Raw genomic sequence first — 13,453 nt, forward strand, 5'->3', positions numbered from 1 at the left:
ATCAATCAAACAAATTTTGAAAATAAAAATGCACTTGCCTTTTTTATTACTACTATTTCACAGAGAGGTATTGAATAATGAGGGAAGGGTTTCCCTCATGCAGAAGTTCTGTCCAGTGTCTGTCTAAATGTGCCAACATTGTCCTGTTCAGCACAGTATTAGCTGCCAAATTTATACAAAGTTAATTATGTTCAGTGGAAAATAAATCTGTTGTCTCAGGCTGCTTGCTATGTGAATAAGCACATAAGCACCACCATACTGGGAAAAGACCAAGGGTGCATCAAGCCCAGCATCCTGTCTCCGACAGCAGCCAATCCAGGCTTCAAGAACCTGGCAAGCCCCCCCCCCCCCCCAAAAAAAAAAAAAAAAAAAAATTAATAATGTTCAATGGACTTTTCCTTCAGGAATCTGTCCAAAAAACACTGTTTCAATATTGCTACCAAGTATTACATATTAAGGGCATTTGCTTTAAACTTTGCTTTAACTCATTTATCCAGTCCTTACATGCTCATGGTTTTGCTTTTTAAATCCAAAGGTGAATCCTAAGGGCAACTGAACAATTAAGTATAAACTGTGATGTTTCTGACTTTACTTGTTTTGGACTGCTTTGGCTCTTGCTAATCTGTACATTTGCTATCTTAGCAGAGTACAGAAGTAAATGATTTATGTTACTTTTACTTGAATTTTTACTGCTTGTAGAATCTGGCTTTCTTGGGGGGGGGGGGGGGGTCAAGGTGACTGTGGCACAGCAAAGGCTGGGTGGGCCGGGATCTGGGATGGAGGAGATTACTTGTGGTAAGGATAGGTAAGGATGGGCTAAATTCTTGCGGGGACAGGTGGGGATGGGTTACATTCCCATGGGGATGAGAGGGGATGGGTTAGATTTTTTTCCCCGTTCTTCCTAATCCCTGTGAATTGCTTACAAGACAGGAGTAGGAGTTGGTGAGCATATTTCTTAACTACTACTTCCTCCTTTATCATCAGAAGAATGAGGGAAGGGGTAGTATTTGTGCTAGTTATAAAATAGATTTATATTTCAAAGAGGGTGGATGCACTTCTTTGCCTAGGGCCCACCAAAGGGTTAATCCTGCCCAGGTCTTGAGGTTGAAAACATTGGGAACCACAGCTCTAGCTGTGCTGCTTCTGTGGAATTTCCAGGACTGACTTTTTGTCAAGCCCACATACTTAAAGAAATATTTTTCCACAGAACTGCACAGTCCTTCCTCCAGTAGAAAACCAGATTCAAGTTTAATCATTTAGGTTGTGAAAATTCCCATGTACCTACCCTTTTTCTGCATGGTTACTCGAATGTCCTGTTTGTTTTGTTGTTGGGTATTAGGCAATGTATCCCCATCATCCTCCTCTTGGCTTGACTGCCCAACAGTTAAAATCTGAACCTGACTCCCTACTTCATGAACTTCATCCTGGAAAGCAGCTGGGCCATCAATTCCTGTCAAACCACAAAATAATGCCATTAATACTCTGGGAATAAGAAGATATCAATAACCTTGAAAATAATTCAACTTTATTTTGGATAATAAATGAAACTTGAAATTACTATTACTGAAGGACACTCTTGTATAAGTCATAAATGGGAGCATAATATGAATACTGAAAAAGAAAAACAAGCCACCCCCATAACAACACAGGTGAAAAATAAATTGGGCAATCACAAAAAAAAAACCTACCCCCCTTCCCCCTCCCCAATTTTTAAACTCCAAAATTAGAGCTGGTTTAAAATGCCAATTGCAGTATTTAAAGTTATACCTGGAAATTCAGCACCAGGTTGTAACTGGTTACCAGCACTGAGTATCCAGGTGTGTCAGGACAACTATTTATCCATGTACCGGCTACTTATCCAGATACCAGTGCTGAATATCAGTGGTACCTAGACAAAATTTAGCTCTGCACCTGGACTGCTCCGGTGGTACCCAGATAGCCCTTGAGCGGTCAGTGATGTGTAGCATTGTCTGGGCAATACCACTGTTCTCTGAGAGTGCTGGGTGTTTTATTATCTGCAGAACTTTTGAGGATGGATGTCTGCTTATTTGTTGACTCTGAACCTATTTTGCCTACCCAGGGACTTTGCTCTACTCTGATTTGATGTGTGCAGAAAACTTGATTTGAATTTTATAGAGTTCACCCCTGTTTACAAATCCGTTTTACATATGTGCTCCGTGAATACCTTTTGTGACCCCTGAGGCAGACACCCTTGGGCGTCGAAACATGGACTGTGTCAGGCCCCTTGAACAATCAATAAAGTATTTTCATCAACATTATCTCCCGAGTTGGTCTAGTCTGTGGTCAGCCTCTACTTTTTGTGCACCGAGTCAATTCATTGTAGAGGTTTCCCCTGTTCTACTGTTCCCAATACCACTGAAAATCAGTGCCTGGCCCCAGTGAATGGCATTTATCTGAGTAGGAGCTGGTCCTTTCTGGATAATTGCTGATGAATACCTGGTCCTTAGGGAGAAGAATAAGGATGTCAGGTCCAGAGTGTAATATATAACCTACCAAAGAATTAAATTCAGTTTAAAAAGAAAAAAGGTACATACACACTCATACCATATCACTAGAAGAGAAAAAAAACAGGTTTATAAACATGAATGCAGGGCATCAGTCCTCAAATCAAGCTACTTTGGCACCTGAGTTGGTTTGGCTATGGATGCTGCAGAAGCTCACAGTTCTAAAAAAAGGAGCAAAGATGTTCTGCATTTCTGATACTAGGGGGGGTGGATGAAGAGTTTCACCTGAAGCAGTTTAAGGAAGCTCAGATAGCTCCAAGGTTCACTGTTGTATTTCTGAGAAGTTCTGAGAGAAGAGGACATTTCTCTCATAAGTGAACACTATTTTGCTTTGTGCTTTGGGAACTTAAAGATTGAGGTTTAAAGGAGGAATTGTAGGTTAGTGATAGGCAGAATAAAAATATAAAGAAGCAAACGTTATCAACTAATCTCCATGCTCTTTCCCCCCCTCGTTTTAAAACTTGAACTTTGTACCACAGCATTAACAGAGAGCCTCTAGCAGGCACTGCAGGTCCTAGTTTAGTATTGGGGGGGGGGGGGGGGGGGGGAGAGAGAGAGAGAGAAGCAAGCATTATTAACTAGTTTCCATAGTGTACAACTTTAAAAGATAGAGGGAAGGCTCAAATCTTGTTCTAAAAGACAGTTATTTTCTGTTCTTTAGATGCTGGAGAGGTAGCACTGCCACTGACCTCAAACAGGTGTTAATTAAGGTGTGAGGAAGAAGAATATTTGCATAGGTTATTAAAGGTAACTTGATTACTGAGTTAGCTTGAAAGAGCCTGTTTTGAAAAAGTCCCCTTAAATTCAAAAATATATAAAGAGGAAAGGTCCCACTGAACTTTCTTTCTGAGAAGTTCTGAGAGAAGAGGACATTTCTCTGGTAAGTGAACACTATTTTGCTTTGTGCTTTGGGAACTTCAAGATTGGGGTTTAAAGGAGGAATTGTAGGTTAGTGATAGGCAGAATAAAAATGTAAAAAAGCAAACTTTATCAACTAATCTCCATGCTCTTTTGCTACTAGTTTTAAAACTTGAACTTTGTACCACAGCATTAGCAGCCTCTAGCAGGCACTGCAGGACCTTAAAAAAGGTTTGGACGGCTTCCTAAAGGAAAAGTCCATAGACCATTATTAAAATGGACTTGGGAAAATTCCACTGCTTAGTTCTGGGGTAAGCAGCATAAAATGTTTTGCACTTTCTTGGGATCTTGCCAGGTATTTGTGACCTGGATTGGCCACTGTTGGAAACAGGATGCTGGGCTTGATGGACATTTGGTCTGTCCCGGTTTGACAATACTTATGTACTTTAGTACTTAACTGGAAACATACAAGGCACACTAGAAGGTCATTTCCCAAAGAGGAATAGACAAGAAACACTAAGCAAGGCTGTCTTTCATGGATGGAGAAATAGCAGAGACAAAGAGAGTTGATATTCAGCTAAGTTAATCAGATAGGAGTGGCTCTTACCTGGTTAACTGAACAACCAGCTAGTGCTGCTGATTATCTACTCATATTGCCTCTGCACTATCCGGTTAGTACCAGGGTGGTTTGGAGGCGGAATCTAGGCGTTACCAGGAGTTACCCAGTTAGTGGTAATTTTCAGTCCATTAACCATGGATAAAGTTAACAGGTAGTTACCCAGAACCCTGGTAAGGGGCGGCAGCCACCCAGTCCCCAAATATTCAACACCAGTATCCAGAGATGGCCTGGCACTGAATATTAGGGTATAAAATCCCTAAAGTGGTCAGCGTTTAAAAATTACTGACCACTGTAGGGTGAATATTGGCCAGAAATATAATAATCACTAGTTTTTGTTATTGCAAATCAATATTTAACTATGTAATATAAATTCAAAATGGTGCAACATTTGCACAAAGCTCCCGACTCACCCATTACTGAGCACTTGACAGTAAGTGCAGCCACGCTATCTGCAGCAGTGACAGCACATGGTAACTTACTGTGCATTAAGTGCAAGGCACTATACATGCCTATAAGCCAGCCATTCTCCACCTATTTCCTACTTCCTTACACTTGAGGGTAATTCTATAATGAGCTACTGTTATGATTGGGGTCAGAACCCCTCTCAAACTTACCTCTTTCCTGGGGGTCAGCTTCTTAGCTGGCTTCTGTTTCTTTTGTCTGTCCTGTCTGAGCTGGCTCTGTCTCTCTGTGCTGGCAGCTTCCAGCAGCATGGGGTTAATTGTTTCATTTTACCACAGCTGTGTGGGTGGACTGAGTTAGCTCTACCTGTCTTTGGGTGTACTAGCTTCAAGTGCTTCACGGTTTGCATTGGTGTGGGTTGGGCCTCTCTGAGTCAGTGTGCTTTTGCCTAGGTCTAGGGAGTGTGACATCATCAGGGAGGGCCTTGATAAGGAAGTGGTGTTGTTTCCTTCAGAGCCTTTGCAACGGTGGTGTTTGCTTTAGGTAGGGTGGTGCAGTGTGCACTTCTGACTTTGTGTCTAGTTTCCCTGCTTGCTTTTGCTAAGGTCCAGGTTAGTGTTAGTGCAGTGTGCACTGGTGTTTGTGTGTTTAGCTTTCCTGCTTTTCCTTCTTGGTTTTGGAAGCATTGCTGTGTGTAGGGCTTTGGAAGCTCTGTTGCTGATAGAAGTACTTCAGGGTTTGGTGTTGTTAGGAACACTGCAGAGTTTGCTGTTAGAATTACTTCTGGTGTTTGTGCTATTAGGAGCATTGCAGTCTTTGCTGTTGGTGTTTGGTGATTTAGAATCACTTTTGGCTTATGTGTTAGCTTCCCTGCTTTTTCCTTGTGCCTCCCCTGTCTTCCCTTTTAGTGCTAGGAGCTCTTCTGGTAGCTTGCCAGAGTAGTGCTTAGGAAGCACCTTGTTAGTTGTATCTAGCTTGCTAGAGCAGTGCTTAGGTAGCTGGTTAGTTTTGTGTTTAGCTTATTAGTGTAAAGCTCTGCTTGTAGCTTGGTGCTTAGTAGCACCTGTGTTAGCTTTGTATTTAGTTCCCTGCTCTGTTTAGTTTAGGGCTTAGGAAGTCCATTTCTTGAGCAGGGCTTAGGAGCTCCTGTTTAGTATAGGGCTTAGGAAGTCCTTTTGTCAGTTTACTGTTAGGAACACTCCTGCTGGTTTAAGGATTGGGAGCACGTAGATCAGTTTAGGTTTAGGAGCACTTCTGTTTCCAGACCTGGTCCCTATGTCATCCGGTATCCAGTAAGTCCTGTCGGCTACTCGAACCTAGGAGCTCAACTCCTGGGGGGCTTAGTAGCTAAGTGCAGGTGAAGCTGTGTGGACCAGTCCGGTGTGCTCCAGTCCGGTGTTCCAGTCCTGTGTCCTCCAGTCCGGGGGATTCCAATCGAGTGTTCCAGTCTGGGGGATTGCAGTCCAGTGTTCCAGTTCTGTGTCCTCCAGTCCGGGGATTCCAGTCCATGTGTTCCGGTTCGCTGGGCAGTGCCTGCAGTCCCTGCCGGTGTGCTTACCCAGTGTTGGTTGGTGGGTTTTGCCTGCTGCTGTCGCTCTTCGTCAGCAGCCCAAGGGCTCACGTTTGCTCCAGAGCCCGGCCCCGCGGGCTCTGAACCTGAGAACCTGACAGCTACCTAGGTTTAGGTGGAATGAATACGTGTAAAATGAGGTATTTTAGTTATTTACATGCATAAATGACCTCTTATAGAACACTTACTAGCAGAAACGTGCACATCATACTTTCATGGTACGTACTTTGCCAATGAGTTTGGGCAGAGCACATATGTATGTGTGTAAATTACAGCTGTAGCAATGAAGTGGTCATGCCCAGATGTATGTGCATTCCATGCCACTTGTACTAGTATTCTGCCTTTTTTTTAATAGAAAAAGATTAAAATAGGCACTATAATCAAGAAGCATCTTAGTCCAGATGTTGATAGTGCCGCATCTGGATTGTTGCAATATATTCTATTTAGGGCTAAGCAGTAAATACCTTTAAAAAAAACTTTAACTTATCCAGAAAACTGCTTTGAGGCTAATTTTGCAAGTTCACCAGTATATGATTTATGGCTCAACTACATTGGCTTCCGGTGGCCAAAAGGATATTGTTTAAGGCATTTTGATTGTTGTTTTAAATTATTTACATCACATTTATTAATACATATGATCTCCAGTTCACTATTTGGTCACTTATCTCATTCAAGGAATCTGCTTATTCTCTGTCCTTCATTTTTTTAGAAACGTAAGTTTTTGAAGATTAACTCAATTTTTTCGGTTATTATAATTCCTGAATGGAATTGTCTCCCATTGATAATTTGTTTGGAATGGAATTATCTGACATTCTGCAAAATGCTGAAAACGTATCTTTTTGGTCGAGTTTAGATAATAATTCTTATTTTTGCTGTGCTGTTTTAAGTATCTGTATAATTTAGATATTGCTCCTTTTGTAAATGTATTTATTTATTGCATTTGTATCCCACATTTTCCCACCTATTTGCAGGCTCAATGTGGCTTACAGAGTATGGTTATGACATAATCATTTCATGATAACAGGTACAGTGCTTAATGTTTGAAGATTAGGTAAGGGAAGACCTACAGAATCATTTCATGATAATAGGTACAATTATTGATGTTTGAAGGTTAGGTAAGGGAAGATAGACGGAAGGTGTTAGGTAGGATAGAAGTGAACTGTAATAACTGTGTGGATTGTTGAGGTAGTTTGTAGGCTATCCAGCTTATTTTCGAAAGAGAAAAACGCCTATAGTGCGACCTAAATCGGGAGATAGACGTTTATCTCACAAAGGCGCCCAAATTGGTATAATCGAAAGCCGATTTTGGGCGTTTCCAACTGCAGACCATCGCGGAAACGAATAAAGTTGACGGGGGCGTGTCGGAGGCATGGTGGAGGCGGAACTGGGGCGTGGTTATCGGCCGAGGAGAGATGGGCGTCTTTAGCTGATAATCGAAAAAAAAGGCGTTTTGACCGTGATTTTGGGTCACTTTTTTGGACCCTTTTTTTTCACGAACAAGTCCTAAAAAAGTGTCCCAACTGCCCAGATGACCACTGGAGGGAATCGGGGATGACCTCCCTGGACTCCCCCAGTGGTCACTAACCCCCTCCCACCAAATAAACCCCACTTTACAAACTTTTTTCCCAGCCTGTATGCCAGCCTCAAATGCCGTACCCACCTCCATGACAGCAGAATGTGTTCGATCCTGTCACAGCCTTTCCCTGGGTCAGATGTGGCTCTCGGGTGCAGTACAGGGTCACATCAGCACTGCATTGTGGTGGGTGTAGGGTATTGGGCTCCGTGATTTCATTAGCTTGTGTTACAGTCTCACTATGTTGGTAGTTGGTAGGCTCTACTCCCATGGTGCTTTTCCCCCTGCCTACTGGGTCAGAGTGTGCCCTGTTGTGTTTCCTGTTGAAGTCCATGCGGTAGTGGCCATTTTTGTAAGCCAGTTTTAGTTCCCTTTCCTGTGTTAGCCACATTACAGAACTTAATTCTTACCTTGAATGTGGCTGAAAGAGGGCATTGTACAGCATTCTGCCAGCTCTGACCTATTGCTCATCTCAGTACCAGGGAGACTCGTTGCCAGTGGGGCACAACCTCTGATCTGCAGTTAACTGTGAGTAAAGGCGGTTATTCCAATAAAGGACGTTTTCAGAGAGATTAGTCTTCAGGTGTCAACTGATGTGCCAATGTTATATAACAGCAACAAGTCCTAGAGGCCTGCGTGTATACAGGTCCCTGGAGCACTTTTAGTGGGTACCGCAGTGCACTTCAGCCAGGTGGACCCAGGCCCATCCCCCCCCCCCCCCCCCACCTGTAACACTTGTGCTGGTAAATGGGAGGCCTCCAAAACCCACTGTAACCACATGTAGGTGCCCCCTTCACCCCTAAGAGCTATGGTAGTATTGTGCATTTGTGGGTAGTGGGTTTTGGGGGAGGGGGGTTGGGAGCTCAGCACCCGTGGTAAGGGACCTATGCATGTGGGAGCGTTGTCTGAAGTCCACCGCACTGACCTCTAGGGTGCCCAGTTGGTGTCCTGGCATATCAGGGGGGAGAGTGTACTACGAATCCTGGCCCCTCCCACGAACAAATGGCTCGGATTAGGACGTTTTTGAGCTGGGCGTTTTTAGTTTCCATTATCGCTAAAAAAACAAAACGCCCAGCTCAAAAACGTCCATTTTTTCGAAAATACGGTTCGGCCTGCCCCTTCACGGACCCCTTCTCGGAGATAAACGCCCATGGAGATAGGCATTTCCATTCGATTATGCCCCTCCACGTGTTTTCTTTTGGAAGAGATGTGTCTTCAGAGATTTGCGGAAGTTAGTTATTTCGTCAGTAGCTTTCAGGTCTGTAGGTAGAGCGTTCCACAGCTGCGTGCTCAAGTAGGAGAAGGTGGTGGCGTGTATCAGCTTGTATTTTAGTCCTTTACAGCTGGGGAAGTGCAGATTGAGAAATTTGCGGGATGATCTTACAACATTTCTGGGTTTAGCATGTAGATTGGGGCGTCTGCGTGAATGATTTTGTGTACAATCGTGCAAATCTTGAACGCAATGCGTTCTTTGAGTGGGAGCCAATGAAGTTTCTCTCTTAGGGGTTTTGCACTTTCATATTTAGTTTTTCCAAATATGAGTCTAGCGGCGGTATTCTGGGCTGTTTGGAGTTTTTTGATAGTTTGTTCTTTGCAGCCGGTGTATAGTGCATTACAGTAGTCCAGGTGACTTATTACCATTGACTGTGCCAGGGTGCGGAAGATATATCTCAGGAAGAAAGGTTTTACTCTTTTGAGTTTCCACATGGAGTAGAACATCTTCATTGTATTCTTCACATGAGTATCGAGTGTGAGGTTTCGGTCAATTGTCACTCCAAGAATTTTTAGGTTTTGTGCGACGGGAAGAGAACAGTATGATGTGGTTATTTTGGAGTAGTTGTTTCTGTTGTGTTGTGAGGTTAGTACAAGACATTGTGTTTTCTCTGCGTTGAGTTTCAGTTTGAACGCATCCGCCCAGAAGTGCATGATTTGGAGGCTTTGGTTGATCTCATTGGTGTTTTCGTTTAGATCATGTTTGAATGGGATGTAGATCGTGACTTCGTCTGCATATATATAGGGATTGAGGTTTTGATTGGCTAGAAGTTTGGCTAGCGGTATCATCATTAGGTTGAAGAGAGTTGGTGATAAGGGGGATCCTTGGGGAACTCCGCATTCAGGTGTCCATGGGGTGACATGTCCGCATTGGTTGTAACTTGGTATGATCTTGTGGTCAGGAATCCTTTGAACCATTTGAGAACTGTGCCTCCTACTCCAAAGTATTCTAGTATATGTAGTAGTATTTCATGGTTAACCATGTTGAAGGCGCTGGACATGTCGAATTGTAGGAGGAGTATGTTGTTACCGATTGCAATTGCTTGTTTGAATGAGTTCATTGCTGATACTAGTACAGTTTCAGTGCTGTGATTTAGCCGGAATCCTGATTGAGATTTGTGCAGAATTGAGTGTTTAGTTAGGTAGTCAGAGAGTTGTTTCGTCACTATACCCTCCATGAGTTTAGTTATGAGTGGAATAGATGCTACTGGGTGATAGTTGGTTAGATCCATTGTGCTTTTCTTAGCATCTTTTGGTAGTGGAGTAAGTAAGATGTTTCCTTTTTCCGTGGGAAAGAGACCGTTTTGAAGTCTGTGGTTTATGTGCTTCGTGAGGTCTTTTTTGAATTGTTTGGGGGTGGATCTTATTAGGCTATTGGGGCAGATGTCTAATTTGCATTGTGACTTAGCGTATTTTCCGAGCCATTTTGAGAATTCATCTGACGATATTGTGTCAAACTTGGTCCATGATCGATCTGCTGGGCATTCCCCAGGTTTTGAGTTTAGGCATTCAAGGATGCTTGTGTACTCAGTTATGTTAGTAGGTATCATGAGTTGAAGCTTTATAATTTTTTCGTTGAAGTACTTTGCAAGATTGGTTGCGGATGGGGTGTCTGTGTTGTTAGAGGTGACCAGTGTAGTGTTTAGGAGTTTGTTTACGAGTGTGAAGAGTTTATGTGTGTCCTTGTAGTTTGGTCCTATTGTGGTTTTGTAGTATGTTCTTTTACTTTGTCTGATAGTGTATTTGTATTTTCTTTGTAGCATTGAACTCAAGTTATGGGAAAGCTGCAGTCAAGAAGTGTAGCATTAACATTGACATCTATAGTACGGGCACTTTGATAGAATTACCCCTTCAGTGTATGAGTTAAGGCACACCCAGGTGTCATGGCTATGTGGTAACTGTTACCATAGCTGTTTGCTAACAGTTACTGCATGTTCTTTCACTTGTTAACTACTTGCTGACCATAACAAAGAAGCCTCCCTATTTGAATTATTTTTCATAGCAGGCTTACTTTAACCGCCACCTTTAAGAAATAGGTATAGCATATGTGCTTATGTGCCTTTCATACCTAGGCAAATAGAAACAGAGAAACATGTAGGCAGATAAAGACCATATGGCCTTTCCAGTCTACACATCCATGCCTTCTACTCTCCTTTAGAGATCCTATGTACTTGTCCCAAGCTCTCTTGAATTCAGATACTGTTTTTGTCTCCACCACTTCATTGTAATGAGTGTAAAAGTTCCATGACTAAAGAAGTAATTTAAGCTCTCACAATAACTCCATGTCATCCTCTAACATCAGACCTTTTGATGGTACTTCACTTTTTCCAGTACATTTTGCATTTATTTCAAGACAGCCAGCAATTGTGAGAAATACTGTATTTGTCGTCTTTGGAATTTAAGTAGATCTGTATATTTTTTCAGTAACAGAACATAAGAACTACCAGGCTGGCTTAGACCAAATGTCTGTCTAACCTAGAAACATTTCCAAGAAGGGTGAATAGTTGGTGCTTTTATAGATTATAACAATGTTGAGACATGGCATTCTGAGTCTCAGCATCTCATGGGCAGATTATTAAAAGCCCCACGCTGTTCCAAACAGTGCTCTAAAAATAGCGCTGGAACAGTGTGGGGCTTTACTGCCCCTTTGATCAGAGATAATAGCATGCAAATTTATGCACGCTATTATCTGTGATCATAGGGTAAAGTGTGGGCGGATTCTGCCTGAGCATGCACTCAGGCACAATCCTCCCGCACTTGTTTGACAGGTCCAGGTTGTCAAAAGCCCAGACCTGTCAAACACAGGGGCTGGAGGTCCATGGGACCCCCCTGCAACTACAAAGCCCTGGTGGCCTAGTGCCCCCCTCAAATACCCAAACCCCAACCCTAAGCTAGTGACACCTCCAGTCCCCTCCTCCAGTTCACCACAAGCCACAACATGGGGCTGGAGGTGCAGAGGACCTCCAGCCCCTTAACCTCCTGACACAATTTCACCCACCCAAAAAAGCCCTGGTGCCCAGTGGCTGCAAACTCAATCACCCCCCCCCCCCCCCAAAAAAAAAAAACCAGGTGGTCTAGCAACCCACCCGATACCTTAACAGTGGAGGAGGGAATAGTACACTCCCTCCTCTTCCAGCGCCACCTTGGAAATTTCAGAACCTAGCCCTGCCCAGTGCATCCTGGGATGCGTTGGGCAGGGATTCATCACCATATAAGGGAGTTCTCCCTGTGCCGCCAGCTTGTGTTAGGGGGGGGTCAGAGAGAGTGGAGGTCCACCGAACCTCTAGCCCCTGTGTCACTAGCTTGGGGTGGGGACTCAGGACTCCTGAGGGGGTAATGGTTTGGGAGGCCTGATAGCATGCGAATGCATGCTGGACAGGGCTCACCATTTCTCCCTAATGTTCTGCAAACCCTAACACCAGCTCCGAGCTGGCATAGGATTTGCCGCATACAGAGAACCAATGTTTGGCTTGCTGCCCACTGATTATTGAGGAATATGTTTAGCGTGCATTTGCATGCTACTTGCGCTCAGAGCTTGCAAGTGCGTTGTTTCATGTGCTCGGGGGCTCTGATCGTTGGGCAGTAGCAAACGTGGGCAGTAGTACGATGCTAATAGCTTCTAGCACCTGGGTTTGCTTCTGATCATCAGCCCATCAGAATGACCAGTCATGATTGTGCAATATGGTTATATATATTGTTTGTGTTTATTTGTTTTACAAATGTATATTTACCCCTGATGCAGGCACTCACCACATCAGGTATCTAATCAATAAAGTGTTTGTGTACCATACTGCCTGTGATCCAGTTTACTCATTATCCACCTTTCTGCTCACTATCTGAGTTGGACTGGGCCTTTACATTCTTTTCTTTCAGTAATAACATCCTGGGCAACAACTTTTTCAAGTTTTGGAGTGTTGAATTATTCTGGTCTGACTTTATTTCAAAGCTTTACTGTAAGGTGCAAAAGAGGTAGTCCAAGGATTTAGTGAAGATTAACCACAGATTGGGAGATTGGTGGATTTCCAGACTGAGCATGAGTAGGCAGATTGGGTCTGTCTTGGCCTTTATGGCAAGGGTGCAGTCTACTTATCCATTGAAGGCTTGGAATTGATTATTCATGATCTGCAAAAAGCCTTGAAATTTATCACTTGATCTTAGATCAATTGGTCATGCTCTTTTCTAGGCTGAGGAAGAGCCCAGGGCAGTCTTTAATGGTCCTGGGCTGATGGTGGTTACATTTGCCACTGACACTGTTTGGGCTTGGTGGGTACCAAGCCTAGCAGCAGTTGTCCTCAGCTAGTAATATAGTGGGGATAAGGTTGAGATCTGCTTGGTTTGTATGGTTGTCAAGATGGGAATATTCAGGGATTTTAGGGATTCAGCTTGGACTTACCATTAACTGGTTTGGGTACTGTGAATTGTACTTGTTAGTGTTGTATAAAGTTGCATTAAACTGTTCTTTCCAATTTGTTGATGTTTTTATGGTTTGTATGGGAGATGTTTATGGTTTTAAAAGTAAGGTGGGAGGCAGAGTTTCATGGTGTGTATTCATCTGGGAGTGGCTACATTATTAGATTTACATAATAATGAGGTGCATTGCATGCATTTACATGCTTTGCATCTCATTATTATAT

General features: G+C 43.2%; 1 protein-coding gene across 1 annotated transcript in view; it reads right to left on the bottom strand.

Moving 5' to 3' along the window:
* The window catches only part of TUB (TUB bipartite transcription factor), a 193,205-nt gene that overhangs the window by 121,263 nt on the left and 58,489 nt on the right, over positions 1–13,453 (bottom strand). The window contains exon 5 of the mRNA XM_030202442.1: positions 1,286–1,450. Coding sequence (XP_030058302.1) covers positions 1,286–1,450 — 165 coding nt within the window. The remainder of the gene's footprint in view (positions 1–1,285; positions 1,451–13,453) is intronic.

This window comes from Microcaecilia unicolor, chromosome 4 (assembly GCF_901765095.1).
Source record: "Microcaecilia unicolor chromosome 4, aMicUni1.1, whole genome shotgun sequence".
NCBI classification, from domain to species: Eukaryota; Metazoa; Chordata; class Amphibia; order Gymnophiona; family Siphonopidae; genus Microcaecilia; species Microcaecilia unicolor.